Source organism: Accipiter gentilis, chromosome 2, assembly GCF_929443795.1.
Source record: "Accipiter gentilis chromosome 2, bAccGen1.1, whole genome shotgun sequence".
NCBI classification, from domain to species: Eukaryota; Metazoa; Chordata; class Aves; order Accipitriformes; family Accipitridae; genus Astur; species Astur gentilis.
The window spans coordinates 8,524,948-8,540,287 of NC_064881.1; the positions used below are offsets into that span (position 1 = coordinate 8,524,948).

Sequence of the window (15,340 nt, forward strand, 5' to 3'; positions counted from 1 at the left end):
TTTCCAACCAGACGGTTGGGGTGCAGGTCTTGGTTACTTTCAGGATAGAGGTTGGTAAATTGATAAAAAAGATTATCTGGTATTCACTCTGTGAGTGTTAGGAACTGAATCAATGATCCAAAAGGCCCCTGTTGCAGTAAAGAAAAATCAGTATTTGAGTAAGCAGAACAGCTACATCTTTAAGAAGTTATCTGAAAATCAAATACTGGTTTAGGCAGTCTGATCATCATGCAGTGGCAAAAAACTGACAGACAGATGTCAGATCACTATATTTGTGCAGCATTATGTGACAAAATCCCAGGTCTCTGATCCTGTCTGTGTATCTTTAGGCTATGTCTAATTCTTGTTTTCCTACCTTATTAGCATTAAGCAGAATACTGTAGGTTTGTATGTTCTTAAAGTTCACAATGACAGCCAGAGAAATGTTCATAGATTCCAAGAGGACATTGAGGAGGTTATGTATTATCAAAGAATAAAAATTAAGGCTCCTTTCTCAGTAAATAAGAGAAGGTTGCGCAGTGATGCAGCTTTTCCTTCTTTTTTTTTTGAACAAGAAGTGTAAATTCACTGTATCCAGAAAAAAATTATCAAAATGTCAAAACCAGTTTTTTGTCCTTTTTTTTTTTTCCTAGTTGGGGAATGGCGGTCAACGTGTACTCTACCTCTATAACCCAAGAGACTATGAGCAGACATGACATCATCGCATGGGTTAATGATATATTAGCTTTAAACTACACAAAAGTCGAACAACTCTGTTCAGGTAAGAAAGTATGGTATGCTCTACAAATGTTTATTTTAAAACCACTTTAAAAGTCTGATTTGTTGAAAATAGATAGCTTTTAACTTTGACGTAAAGCAGTTACTCTGACAAAAGAGACTAATGTATGTGCAAAGGAAGCATTTTTTCATTCATGTTAATCATGGAAAGATAAGGTGCATTGAGAAAGTATAACAAATACAGAGGTGAATGGGATGAATGTAGCAGAAGGTACACAGAAGTAATAAAAAGGTTGACTAAGCAAGAAAAGAATACAGTGATAAAATTTTGTGTTTTAAAGCTACCGGGGTGGTATCTTTTCAAATGGAGAGCGGACATAGCTGAAAAAGAGACAAATAGAGAACCGACACCCCAGATGAACAAAATTCTCCAGCACCTTTTCCTTCCTGGTGAGGGTCCTCAAATCCCTGCTGACGTTTGCAGGAAAAGACCACAAGTGTGACTGTGAAAAAAACCCCATGGATTTGAGGAAATAAGCCTTTAGCTGCTGTGAGGGCTTGAGAAGTTTGTCAAGAAAATCTGCCTGTTTCTCTTTAAATGTTAACTGAACTCTTGTTGTAAGTAAATTTGGTAATGAGCCCTGAAAAAAAGGGTAATGGTTTGAATACTTTGGACAGTTTGGTTAATCAGAGTGGGAACTACAAGATAAGTGTTAAACAACGGGGTCTGTAACTAGATGATGCCTAGAAATGACACAGACAAAGGCTGATGTTTCACTGAGAATACAGATGCCCCTGGGGAGCGATTCTTTCTGATTTCCTACTGTGATTTTTAATTTTGAAGATGTTTGTGTTAGAGGAGGTCTAACTTAGATCGCTACTTCCAGACAACTGATGTGCTGCAAATATCTTGCTTATGAAGACAATGCTCCAAGTACATAGAACTGAAACCACATTACCACATTTCAGCTATTTACTGGTCCAGCTGAAATGCATAAATGGGTCTTATATTCATATTTTTGAATTTACCTACCATTCTGAGTAAATTCTCTGTTTCAGAGGTGTTCCCTGAAAGGTACAGAAAATCCTCTGAGGATGATGGCTTCATAGCCTACTCTCTAAAATTTCAAAAACAAATCTCAGCTGCAGAAGCAGGCTTGCATGCTTGCAGGCTGGCACTATGACTATAAAGTTGAGGTTGAAAAAGTGCAGGTTAAAGTCCATGTAAGTAACTGATATAAACTAAATAACTAAAGACATAGAACATGGGAAATAACCTTTTTAACCATTATTAAACTTGAAATCAAAATGTTATGTTTATAACAACACCAAGCTGTTGTTATATTTACATGTCCGGAAGTTAGCCTAAGTATTTTCTTCTGATGAATTATATATAAACGAAATATTTGCGTGGGGATGTGTGTGCATGTGTGTGTAAATATGGGTGTACCTATATATAGAAAGGTACAGATATACACATGCACACACACTTATAAGGAGATAGAAAGATACAAGAAGATGGACATTTTCATCCCAAAATACCCAAGGTTTGCCATTGTTTGAAACAGGAAGCATCCTAGACAAGTTATTGACTTGTTCCTGCATAGCTATTTATATGCTCATAAACAGTTGAAAGGAAGCTTTTGAAGTGAATTCTCCATTGAGTTAAATGTGTGTGGGCTTACAAGAAAAAAAGAAAAAAAAGACCAAAAAACCCCTTCAAAACCCTTTCCCAAAGTAGGGGAGAGGTGATCTAAGAAAATTTTGATTATCCAGAATACAATGAGTTAAAGATATTTAAGACGGCCAGATTGAGAGACTTCAGCTGGGTGGGGCAGGCAGGAGAAAAGCATGGAAATTGTCACAAACCCACTTTCCCATTTCATTACACAGCTGCTTATACAACTTTTTCTGTGACCTCCAGTGAGGATTTTGGGACGCACCACAAGGGAAAAACTGAAAAAAGGCCGTCTCATTTAGAGCTCTTACTCCATCCTGTATAAAATTAAATCTTTTCTTCCTTTAGAACTTCTTGGATTGTATTAATTGCTGTTGTTACCTGATGCTTTTACATTCATATATTAACGGGTCAAAGCTGTAAACTTGAATTTCCCCATTTGGTTTGATAGTCACATTCTTACTTTTACATTAATGTTCATTACAATCCCAGAAGGGGCTTTAATAGTTCCTTATCTGAAGAAGCATTCTAGCGCAGTCCTTCCTGTGGTCTGGAGGACTTTACTCTCTGAACTGGTGAATCTAAACTCTGGTAGATTATTGCAGACACTAGAGCACAGTAGTCTTACGGACTAGGTCCTTGCCATTTGAGACTGCATAGTCTGTTTCTTGTGTGCAAGACATGCACGTGTAGTGACTGAAGTTAGATGGACAAGAAGCTTTGGGCATCTTTCTGTATTTAATATAGTTCACCATGTAAATTCCAAGTAGTTTATTTAGTGTACTTATAGTGTAGTTTATAGGATGGAAACTGGGGAACAGTAGCACAAATGACCAGCTAAGTAACAGGCAGAGCACCAGCAAGCATGGTATGGACCGTAGTTTGAGAACGGCCGATCTAACTCATTCTGGCGTTCCTTTGGCTGATGTTCCTTGAAGCATTGGCAGCTTTCATGCAGCTTAATGTTAGCTTCCATAAAATATGAGCATTTCTCCAGGCCTTCAACGAGAAGGAATACATGGGAAACTCTTTACAACTATGAGCATTTCACAGCATTAACAAGGAGCTGCAGAGCCACTGTAGCTGAATTTTTTATAACCTACTGTAAAATTGCATGGACTTTTTCTTCTTTTTTTTTAGAAAAAAGCATTAGGCCTTGTCATGCTGTTATATGATTATTCAGTTCTTGTTCATTTTTGTTAATAAGGACCAATCAAAAGGCCAGAAAAAGCTAAATACAAGGCCAGAAAAAGCCAAGGGGGGAAAGGGGCCGGGGGGGGGGGGGGGGGGGGTGTGTGCTAAGTCTGAATGAAAAGCTTAAAGGCGTTACTTTTAGGAGGCATGAGTTGCCTAGATGTGCCATACACTCGTGTTCAGCACCTGGCCGTGAGACCTCACGGGTGCCCACATTTTGCAGCCAGCCTAGCAATAATTTTGGACATTCTGAGCTTAAGCAGGAAGGAATAATGTGACATTCTGCCTTTACTAAAGGCTTTATTCAGAGCATACATAAAGCTTAACATGACAGTTCATAATAAAGACAGAAAAGCAATCAAACCTTCTTTTTCTCATTGCTGTGGAGAAGCAGCTTTGATAATACACATGCTGTAGCAATACCAGCCTATTTTCCCAATTGCCAGTTAACAGGAAGAGAGCTGCTAGGATGAGGAGCAGCAAAGGAAGAAGCTGGCTTAGTCATAAAGTATTTGTATTCTTTGGGAGTCTTAGATGTGTTTTTGTCTCTGCTAAGTAGGCCGAGCAAAGTGCAATGTCCCCTGAGCTTTCTGAATGCCTGCTGTAGTAGTGATGTGCCAAAAAGGCCAGGTTATGGATGGATGCAGCTCTGAAGAGTCTAAATTTAGTCCGCAGCTCCTCTGGTAATTTAGTTTTTACAACTCAAGAGAGAAAATCTCCCTGAGCATCTCAAAGCAATACGATTCTCTTTGCTTTAGGTGAGTGTCATTTTGTCAGTTTAGGTCTCTGGGTTTGACTTCCTACAGGGTTGTTAACCTGAATGTGAAATTTATAACCCATGGTTGTAACTGAAGGCATAGTGCATTGCCTTTGGATGGGCATTAGACTGGAGAGCATTTAATTTGATACGTGAATGAAAAATAATAGAGAACAACTGAGTGGATTTAATGTGGTAGGATCCCACGTGCAAGACCCATAGGCTTGGGGAATAGGAGTTTCAAATGAATTACGACACTAGTTGTTTCTTAGGAGTCATGATAGTTTTGTAATGAATATACAGTGGCTTCTTTAAAAAGAATTCTGACTAAACAGCTTATAGCTGAATTTTCTTTACTGAGGCTGTTTTTCATCTACAGGGAATACCAAGTGAACGTGTTACAGGGCTTTTCATGAGTGTTTGGCTGCTACATGAGAGTATATTCAAAATAAGAGTCAGGCAGGAGACTATAGAGGGCTTGCATATGAATTAAAAAGGAAAAAACACAAAGTGTACAAGCTATATAAATTATGAACAAGGAAGCTAGAAATGGTAAATGTACATAGAAAGGAAAATGCAGCCTGAAGTGAGGTCTGATTTCTGGCTTAGCTATACTTGTGCGATCCTTTGAGGTTAAGGAGATACAGAATCTTTACCCCCCCGTTGCAGCATCTGAAAATTCTCAGTAGAATTATAAACTTGCAAATTGTCTGGCCTCCAGTGCATAGAGACCTTCTGTCTTTCAGGATTTACACGCAAGGATCAAGGATTAAATGCGGGGTGGTTGGTTTTTTTTTTTTTTTTTTTTTCCCCTTGCTTTCAATAAATGACCATATTATAAAGAGGGCATGGGGTTTGGGATGTTCAAATTTTAGACTGTGATGCTTTCTCTGCAGATGCCCTGGGTGTTGCCACAGGGAATTTTTTCACGTGATGACTGCTGTAGCTAGTACCGTACCTCAGTTGGCGTTCCTCCTGCGAAAATAGATGGTCCCTTGATACACACGCTTTGTTGGTACTCCACCCCCCGACCTCAGAGGAAGGCAGGCAGCCTTGGCGATAGGGCAGATGTCGTTCGTTCTTTGACTTCGTGTTGCCTCTCCGCCTTGGGCTCTGGGGCAGAGCTCCGCAAGGGCCCGCGGAGGCTGTGGCCCCTGGCGACCCACGCCGTGCAGGGAGAGGAGGGTCGTTCCTGGCTCGCGAGGGGCGTCTGGGGTGTCCGGCCGGGGCTCTCCGCCGTGGGGCCGGGCACCAGCCCCTAGGCCTGGCAGGGTTCGTTTGGGAGGCGGCCGTCGCGCCCCCGCCACCACCCGGCCCCCGGCCCCTCGGTAGCGGCCGTGGGCGGCCTGCCAGGCACGCGGGCTGATGAGGCGCTGCTCCCCCAGAGCGGGCGCCTCTCTCCGGCAGGCGGCAAAGGTGGTCCTGAGCAGGGCTGAGGTGACCGGAGAAGAAGGGTGCTGGCCAGGCTGAGGGATGGTGAGAAGCGCTTTTTCTTCCGCGTGTCGTTTGCGTATATACACACGCAAACAGGGTGTGTATTCTGTGGCTTAGCTACGTAGGATCTGTCTTTTCATCTGTTCCGATCTGTCTCGGAAGGTGTGTTTTGCTCAGTGCCTATGTTAACCCGTAACGTCCTACATGTGTACGATTAAAATCGTCATTATAGGACCCTGTTGGAGCATTCTGTGTCGGCATGATTTCTGTGCGGCCCGGTGTGCTAGTAGTGCCTGTGAAGCTGAAGCATGTTTCAACATCGGTGGTTTTGGTTTTTTTCCAGTTTGCAGCCTTGCGAAGGCTGGGTCTCTAGAGTAACTTGGAAACATGATTAAAACATGGCTTGATCCCATTTGCGCTCTGTAACCACGCCATGTTTCAGGGAACTGGCATGTTGTCCTGAGGTCGTGCAACACAGAGGATTCCTAGTGTCGATGACTCTCTAATGTCTTCCATATGATGTTTAGGATTAGAGGGATACAATGGATGTTAATGATTGGATTTAAAATCATTTCCAAAACTTTCTGAGGAAGCTTGCAAAGCGGTATTGTGAGGTTTTCAGCCAATTTTTTTTTTTTTTAATGTCATTCATTAAAAATTCAGGAGGTACAGGACTTAAACAAGGTTTTTACTTTTTTAAATTATTCTTTAATTACTCATAGCACTCACTTGCAGTCAGTTGCTTGATCTCCCCCCTTTTGAACGAGCTTGTTAGATTTTGCATGCTACTATTTCTTTAGGCATGATGAGTTACGCAGCTATTTTAAGTTAAATGGGAACTGTGTTTTCTGAAATTGTTCTGATCTTCCCATTTAAAATTAATGAATTCCAAAATAAATTATTGCTAAAAATTAAGTATTAAAAACTCTGCTGTGTATAATTTACGAGCAGCTTAACCATTTACATATTTAAGAAAAAGAGAATACAAGTTAACACAGGGGAAATGTCCCTCCCGTATGCATTATTTAAAATGATCAGTGGATATTCTGGATTATGTCATACAAATGCCCCACCTGTGTGGAATAGGACTTTCTGAAGCAGATGTCAATTAGACGCATGTATCAGTGACCATCGGTAAGGTTCTAAGAGGTACATAGTTATTTAGGCTGTTTTCTGGGGTGGGAGCGTTGCTTTCAGAAGCTCCCATCGGTATGCAGGCATTCTCCCTGCCCTCACGGAGCCAGCTGTGCTTATGCAACTATGTATGTGCAGGAGTGCAGGGCTGCACTCTAATCTGCATCAATATTTTTTTAATTTATTTATTTTTTTTAAGTGCCCTCCCAAGACTGTTGCTGGGAAGGGTGAACCTCAGGCCAGAATGGCTTCATTGATGTACAGCCTCATGAATGCTTGCTTCTCTACAACTAAGCAGGCAGTAAATTGATGTGGGCTTGAATGTTCACCAGGAAATGGGCTGAAACCTCTTGAATCAGGTTGGTTTTTATTTTAGTTGGAGAAATAGAATTGTATTGATCTATATCCTAGGTCATATAGGTGCTGCTGGAAATGCAAATAGGAATTTGAAGACCGTGGTGTCCAATGGAGTGCTCAACATGAATTGTGCTGTTTCTTAAACATGTGGCTGTATGTAACGCAACTTTATGCTCACAGACATGCCCCGTTTTTTAAAAACCCCCTAGGTGCATAACAGAACAACTGTATTTGAAATCTAAACGAAAATCTATACTCTGATATGCAAGTCAAAAACTACTGCTGTGTACTTACCTTAACATCACTCCCAAGGAAGCAATTCTAGGAAGCCCGAGGTAAAAGGCAAGCCCCAAGTGCTGCTGTACTGTAAACAACGATTGCTGGCATTTGTGTGTTTTTCCTCTTTCTTATCAAAACTATTAGGTCACGCATGCTTCTTGCAAGTTACTGCCTTTTTGTTGTTGTTGTCCCAGCAACAGAAATACCGGGTGTGTACAGTTTCCCATCCATGTTAGCAACAACTGCTCTAGTGAAGTACTGATGACTAATACGCATACAAATCATCCCATATTTTCCAAATGCATGGTCAGGTTCTTGCAGCTTTGGAGGGAGTGAATAATTTGAAGGAATTTGTATCTAATGTGACTAGATATATGTTCTTAGATTATCTGAAAGATCTTTCCTTAAAGCAAACATACACACACAAAATTCTAATTACAGAAAAAGGTACGGTCAGACTTTTTCCCAAATGGGATTTTTCAAAAACTGAGTATGTGAAAGTCAAACTGAGGCCTGGTTAAAAGGTTTAAACCTGAATTGCATGCCATTTTAGAACAAAATTCTTACGAAGCATTTATAGCAAATTTCTAGTGTAGCCCTGAGCTCCTTTTGCTGTGGCTTGGATGCCAGAATCAAAATAAAGCAGCCCTCCACACAGATAGTCCCTATCTTTTCATGGGCCCTTTGTGTTCCCATATTGGCTAGTGTGGTTTTATGTGAATTTCTGGGATCTTGCTCCCACGCATTGCAGGGATGAGCAGGGAGGGACAGAGCCTTCTGACGCTTGATGCAAAGGATTGACCTGACTTCTCTTATAGGGGACAAATATTAACTTCGCAATACCTGAGCTTATATTACAGTATTTCTACTAAATATTTTATTAGTATACTAACTGTAGTATAGTTAAAGAAGTTAGTTTGCAAATAATATTTTCCTTTTCCTTTATAAATATATAAACATAAGTGCTAAAAACCCCAATTATCTAATCTTGCTCTCCAGCTGAAATCTAAGAGGTTTACTGAGCAGTAGAAACTTGTAGCAAACAGGATTCTCTTGTCTTTGTTATCTCCTTTAAATTCTTGTGCATTAAATAATTGGAAGCAGAAGTATTTTTGATTACCAAGAAAATACTTGTTTGCATTTGTGGATTCATCAGTCTCCAGATGGAAGAGGAGAAAGGAGAAAAACTGAAAATCTGTAATGATGCAGAGTGCATATGCTTCAGAGCAAACCAAGTCAGTATGGACAGTCTGGGAAGGAAACAGAAGCAGTGAAAGAAAAGTATAGGACAAAAACTAGAACAAGTTCAGCATTGTTTACTGCAAGGGGGACTAGTGAAAGATTATCTACAACTCTGAAAATGCTGTAAAAGTATTCTGATTTTATAGATGTGGTAGAAATTTTCACCTTTACCACTGCATGTGGCTAAACTCTTCAATTGTGATAGCTTTAAACAACCACCTTTTCAATTCTCAGTTTGTTCTTTTGTATCTTAATTCTGCCCTAGCATCCCTTCCCTGTTTCTGGCAGCTGCCTGCCTGCCCAGCTCTGTGGGTGCAGTCCCCTCACTCGTGTTTGCTGCCTGCTCTGCCCTGACCCTGGTGTGGGAAGCCCAGCAAACACTTGCAAACTCTGTGATGCTGCTGGGCTCTTTCTGCTCACTGATCAGGCCAAAAGTAGCAGCTGCTGGGGGTGTAATCAGGACAGCGTGTTTGCAGGTTGGTTTTGGAGTCTGGCCTGTGAATATCTTCTGTAACTAATGGCTGCATCAGTATTCTAGATCAAAACACAAAAGGACTTTTAGCCAGTGATTCTGAATTGCTTGTTAGCTAATACAGGATAAGAGGTTTTTAACATTGATCCCTCTTCTGCAGTGCTACCAGCTATAGTTTTCATCTTTCATTTGAATGGATTTCAAATTATTTCTGTTTGTGTGTGTGTATGTGCATGTTTATGCATATAAAAGATCTTCAGTCATAGAGGGACCGATTTATTGAGAGAGCCATTCTAGACAGGTAGCATGTTTTTAACTCCTCTGTATAGATTTGTTAAGGTTTTGTGGTTCGGTTTAGTTTGGTTTGGGGTTTAATTTTTATTTTTTTTTTAATTCAGGTTTGGGGTTTTGGGGTTTTTTTTTCCAGAAAACGTAGGGAAGTTTTTAAATCTTGAATAAAAAATAAGTGGCATAAAAATCCTTTTGCTCATGTAAATTATGCAAGAGGTATGTCACAAGCCATGATGTCATTATCTCTACTACCATTTTCTTTATATTCTGTTAAAAATATTGCTTTCCCATGCACCTGCATTGAAGCATCAGTTGTATAGTAAATTGAATAGGCCTAAAGTGATGTCCGGTACGCAAAGGACCACGTGTCTACATGCTATGGCTGTGAGATAAAGGCATCGCAATCTTGCATCACTTAAGTAGGGCTGCTCTTTCTGCTGCCTCCAGGAAATCTCAGCCATTGGCCGTGTAGAAAGTAGCGTCCCCATTTTGCTGCACTGATGTTTAGCATTTGAATGCAATGTGACAGCTACAAGCGTTAGGGAGTAAAATTTTAAATTATAAATAAATACCTATATAGTATTAAATGCTTACATAACTTCCATGTCCCAAATCGGGTAGTCCCAGTTGACTGTAATGATATTTTTACTTTCTCCTGTTGCTGTGGCAGGCAGGTCTCTGCCTTTTGGGAGTTGGGAAGAGTTTCCTCTCTTTGTTGTTTACAGTGTTTAGTTCACTCCATGTTTGTATGTTGCCTCTGTACTTCAGGAAGGAGCATTTTAATGAATTGGGTTTGCCAACATAATAAAATCCTCCTGTTGGGGAAATGGCCCGGCAGCCAGCTTTCAGTGTTGTATCTGAGACCAGGTTCATACTGTCATGTGGATGTAGTCCAGTGTTTTCTGCCCTTGAGTGTTGTGCAGACCCAGGACCACCTCCTGGCTGGCAAATGCACAGAAACAACTGCCAGCATGATGGGAAGAAAAAACGAGGAACTATCGTAGCTAGAGTCTTAAACCTAGTACGACTCTATCTAAAGGCATGCAGAAGGAATTTGCATTACCAGCAGAAGGAGAAAATCTCATGTGAACACTTTGGGCTTCTGGTTTTCTAAAAGGATCTAGATGAAAGGTTGCGCAGTGCATTTTCAAGGCCTTCAGGCAATTACTTAGATATCAGAGTAAAGCTTATAATTGGGGTATGGGGAGGATGAAAGGACAGAGTTAGGAACAAATTCAATTTATAACATGAAATGATTGCATAATAATCCTTTTGCATGAAACTAAATAGTAATAAATGTAGTCAAGCCATGCATTATCTGTATATCCATGCTTTTAATTGTAGTGTCATTTTTCTGTTGCCACATATTTACCAGTTCTCTTGCTAAGGATGAGTTTTGAATAACTAATTGTGTTTATATAGCTTTCTATACAAAGATGCAAATTTGTCATCTGATGTTTGTAACTTGCCAGAAGGCTCCTTCTCCTTTAGGGAATATTTTACTTTGATTCTTAATCATATCAAAACCATTGCAAAAAGCTAAGCACAAGGTGTCCTTGGAAAATCAGATTTTTCTTATAACAGTTCCCCCCTGCCCCCCAAAACTATGCAACGTAAAGAGAATTTTTTTTTAAATGGCAGTGGTTTTCAGCACTAAAGCTTGATCTTGCTAAGTCCATAGCAAAACTCATATCAGTATGTTGGGAAACTTTTTTTGGACTCCACTCTTCAACTCTGCTTCTCTTTTGGGGAAGTTACAAGCTCTGTAACCCTTTGTATGATGGTTGAGTGAATAAAGAGAATGAGAAGTACCTCATGCATAAAGTTGTTCCTGTCAAAACACATGCCTACCCATGGAGAAAAATGTCTTAAAGTTATTGTTGCCTCTCCTGTAAAACTGGGCAAGCCAGGTGTCTGCTTTGTTAATTTGGTTTCTGTATGAGCACTCAGCAGAATTATTTTTTGATAAAAATAGTTGTCATTGATACTGGGCTGAAGCTGTTAGGTGAGATCTGGACATTTGTTTGTCAAAACTGATCTGCACTAAATGCACAAAACTCCTTTTTGTGGAAGTGAAATTGAACTTGTCAGGAGTAATTGGGCAATCACTTCCCTGCCCTGTATGCTCAAGCGCAGGGGCTGCACATTCTACAGCCCTCTGCTCCAGAAATGGACTTCATTGAATCTTTGCTAAGTATAAAGCATTTTGTAGAAAACTCTCCTCTGAAGAACTGAAATTGGTTTTCCTCTGATTTCCTCAAACATTTTTATCCTTAATTTCCAAACACTTCAGTGTGTCAACAGTAAAGACTTATTTTGCAAATGGCAGTGACATGATGATGTTGTAGGAGGAAGCTCCCTGCATACAAGAAAAGGCTATCTGTATTAGATGTACTCAGTACACCATTTAGAAATTTTTCCATATACTTGCTGCTCTGTGCTGGATTAGTTATACACACACACACACAGGCACCCCCACACACCTTGTACTGCGTAAGTTCAGATAGCCCTCAAAGTTGAACTTAGAAAACTTACTGTTTTGAGTGAGAACTAAAGCTGGCAGCCCAGCTTCTGAAATCTATGGGTGGACTATGCTTAAATCTGCTTATTTAATGCTTTTCTCAGGAGATGAAAATCAGTAAGGATGTTTGTTTTAATGGGGTGGGAACTGGCTAGTATGTTTTAACAAGCTGGAAATTTACAATCTTTTTTTTTTAAGTCATGGTTTGATATAATCTTAGATGTTTGCCTTGGATATGACTGGCATTCAGTTACAAATGCCAGAAGAAAGATGATCTTGGCTTGGTTGAACTCAGGGGGCTGTGTGGATTGAGGGAGCTTATAAAGAGATTTCCATTTTGACTGTGGTCTTCTCACAGTATGGACAGTCCTAGTGTGTATAGGGACTCCAAGAACATCCATTTTATTTAGAAGTAAGATTTACTTTGCAGTAGTCATGGTGGTTCTTCAGATGGTACACAACAGTGCATCGTGCATCCAGACTGAATGGAAAAACCCCACATTTAATACGTCGCACTGCTCAATGTACGTAAGACCAGTAGATATTAGGTGCATAGTGTGAGGTTAAATTACAGCAGAGACGTATTCAGCATGGTTGCTTCTTCCTCATGCTTTCGTCTAATGACATTAAATGCCATTTGGTCTTAGCTGGGTGTATCTGAATTAACATCAATGCATTCTCTTGTTATAGGAGCAGCTTACTGCCAGTTCATGGACATGTTGTTCCCAGGGTGCATTAGCTTGAAGAAAGTAAAGTTTCAAGCAAAGCTGGAGCATGAATACATTCACAACTTCAAACTTCTGCAGGCATCATTTAAAAGAATGAATGTGGATAAGGTAGGTACTCTGTATTTGTTTTTCAATCACTACAAGTTTCAAAAGTTGTATAAACTGGGTAAAATGAATAAATAGCGGAAACAAACCTCAAATACTTTAAGTCCACTTTTTCAACTCTTGGACTTGGAACTGGAGTTACAAGTTGTATGTGAAGCTGTTGTTCTTGACCTTTCATCATCTGAAAAGGGTATTTAGGCACGAAGGAAGAAATTTGGCATGCTTCGTTTAGGTACAAACTGAAAATTGAGTCCATGTGTCTGCTATGGAGTTGTGCAGCATAACTTGTTATATCTTAATATCAGAGACTCTTTTGATAAAATACCATGTGTTGGAAATTCCTTACCATCAGTGAACCTTAATTTTAGATACAGTAAAATTACTGGTGACCTGAATTTCCAACAAAATAACTTGGAAATATGCTGTTCTTCTAAGTATTCCATGTTTCCTGTCTAAAACAGGGTTTAAAGAATTTAAATTATTCAAGAACTGAAATAATTTACCCAGTGATTCAATAGGTTGGACAGCACATGTGATCTTGTAAAGTTAAGAATGGAAATCTCTTAGAAAATGGCTTGTTCAACGATAAGGTATAGGTTTATACTTAAATGTGAGAGTTTGACGGACTCACCAATATAATAACTGTGTTGATAAAAATGAACAATGAAAGTTATGTTGTCATACTTTTAGTTCTACATGGATGTATTACCTGTATACCCTTCAAAGGTTCTGCTCTGGCTTTTAGTGTTGCCTTATTCTGAAATTTAAACAGTCTTACTAGAGTCCCATAAGACTTTCATAAAGCACTGGAAAACCTTCATTGTTTCCTGAAATGTTGCAGATGCTTCTATTTACAGTCTGATTTGCTAGTGAAACACTGGAAAGCCTAATAAAGTTGACATTGTCAGTTTTTCTGTAGAGAGCAAACTTGCTATACCATCTCAGTGTAGAATTAAGATACAAATGGAACAACCTGAAAGGACATGCAAAATGCTATGTTAATCCTAGAAGTAGAAATATCGTAGACTTATAAAATGCTGTACAGTTGGCTTAGCCTTGAAGAAGAAATGAAAATTGCAGTGGCTTTAGGTACCCTTTTTCCAGCTGAAAATTAAATGCATTAAGATCCATCTAACTTGGCTCTTTAATCAGCTGTATGAATTAAGCAAGGCAGGGCAACCCTCCTTCTGCAGCTGTAGTCCCTGTCTACCCACAGGATCTGGGAAGCTTGAGCCACTGTAATATCAGCCCAGGACTCCTTTTGGAGGTTTCATTTCTGTGAAAAACTTGCAGGATATGGATATGGAGACATCCTCATAGCCTTTTGTTTTACTAAAACTTGATACGCATTTTAGTCAACTTCTGCATGTCCACAAACTATTCTATGTATAGCTATATATGGAATGGAAAAAAATTACAAGGTTAAAACCTCAGGGTTAGTTTGTATGATGAAAATGTACTACCAAAATGTAGGTTGGTTTGAACTTCAGCATGTCTTGGAAAAGCTGCTGGGTTTTTTGTAGTTCAAACAGTAGGACAGAGAGCAAGAAACTCCCGTCTGGACCTTTTGAAGAACTGTTCATTTTTCAGTATGCCCAACCGTAGCATGTCCATTAAAAAAAAAATAAATCCCTAGTTAACTGAATATAGTGTTACTCCCAGAACAGCTTCATTCATCATGGCTGTCACTGCAATAAGAAAGGAGTAACTCTGTGGAAGAGCAGTTACAAAGGCTGACATACACCCACTGTATAGCCACTTCAAAGGCTGGGTCTTTGTTTTAGTTTGGTTTTATTTCTTATTAAGAGCACTTGCAAATCCACCATAGTTCCCTTTCTTTTAGAAAGGAAACAATGGCAGAAGAATATATGCTGATATAGTTGCTAGATTTTTTCAAATAAGTGTGTATATGTAATTTTTGTATTTAAAAATGGCAGTGATATATTATTGGAACCTTTATTCTACCTTTCAGGTAATTCCCGTGGAAAAACTGGTCAAAGGGCGCTTCCAAGACAACTTAGATTTCATTCAATGGTTTAAGAAGTTCTTTGATGCTAACTATGATGGGAAGGAGTATGATCCTGTGGAAGCTCGACAAGGCCAAGATGCTCTTCCCCCACCGGATCCTGGTGAACAGATCTTCAACCTGCCCAAAAAGTCTCACCATGCAAACTCTCCAACTGCAGGTATTTTGCGTCTTAAAGAATTCCATCTCTGTCTCTGAAGACAACTATAAACTGTGATCAATTTTACATAAATACTATTTTAAAATTATTTCCTCATGTGGGTGGGCCATTCTTTTTGCCTTGTCTCATAGACTTAGCATCTGAGATGGCAGAAGTTAACTTCTTGTGGTGTGTTCTAGTTTGGCCCAGCCCTGTTAAGCATAGGGTCTCCTCCACTGAATCCTTGATGTAAATGATGTGGATTC

General features: G+C 39.7%; 1 protein-coding gene across 7 annotated transcripts in view; it reads left to right on the forward strand.

Moving 5' to 3' along the window:
• The window catches only part of MAPRE2 (microtubule associated protein RP/EB family member 2), a 101,424-nt gene that overhangs the window by 61,954 nt on the left and 24,130 nt on the right, over positions 1-15,340 (forward strand). For 6 of the 7 annotated variants that reach the window (XM_049830178.1, XM_049830159.1, XM_049830205.1 and 3 more), the window contains 3 exons: positions 633-760; positions 12,767-12,912; positions 14,882-15,095. In XM_049830178.1, the coding sequence (XP_049686135.1) occupies positions 640-760; positions 12,767-12,912; positions 14,882-15,095 (481 nt within the window). In that variant the 5' untranslated portion in view covers positions 633-639. The remainder of the gene's footprint in view (positions 1-632; positions 761-12,766; positions 12,913-14,881; positions 15,096-15,340) is intronic. The other variant, XM_049830214.1, reaches the window with a different exon arrangement.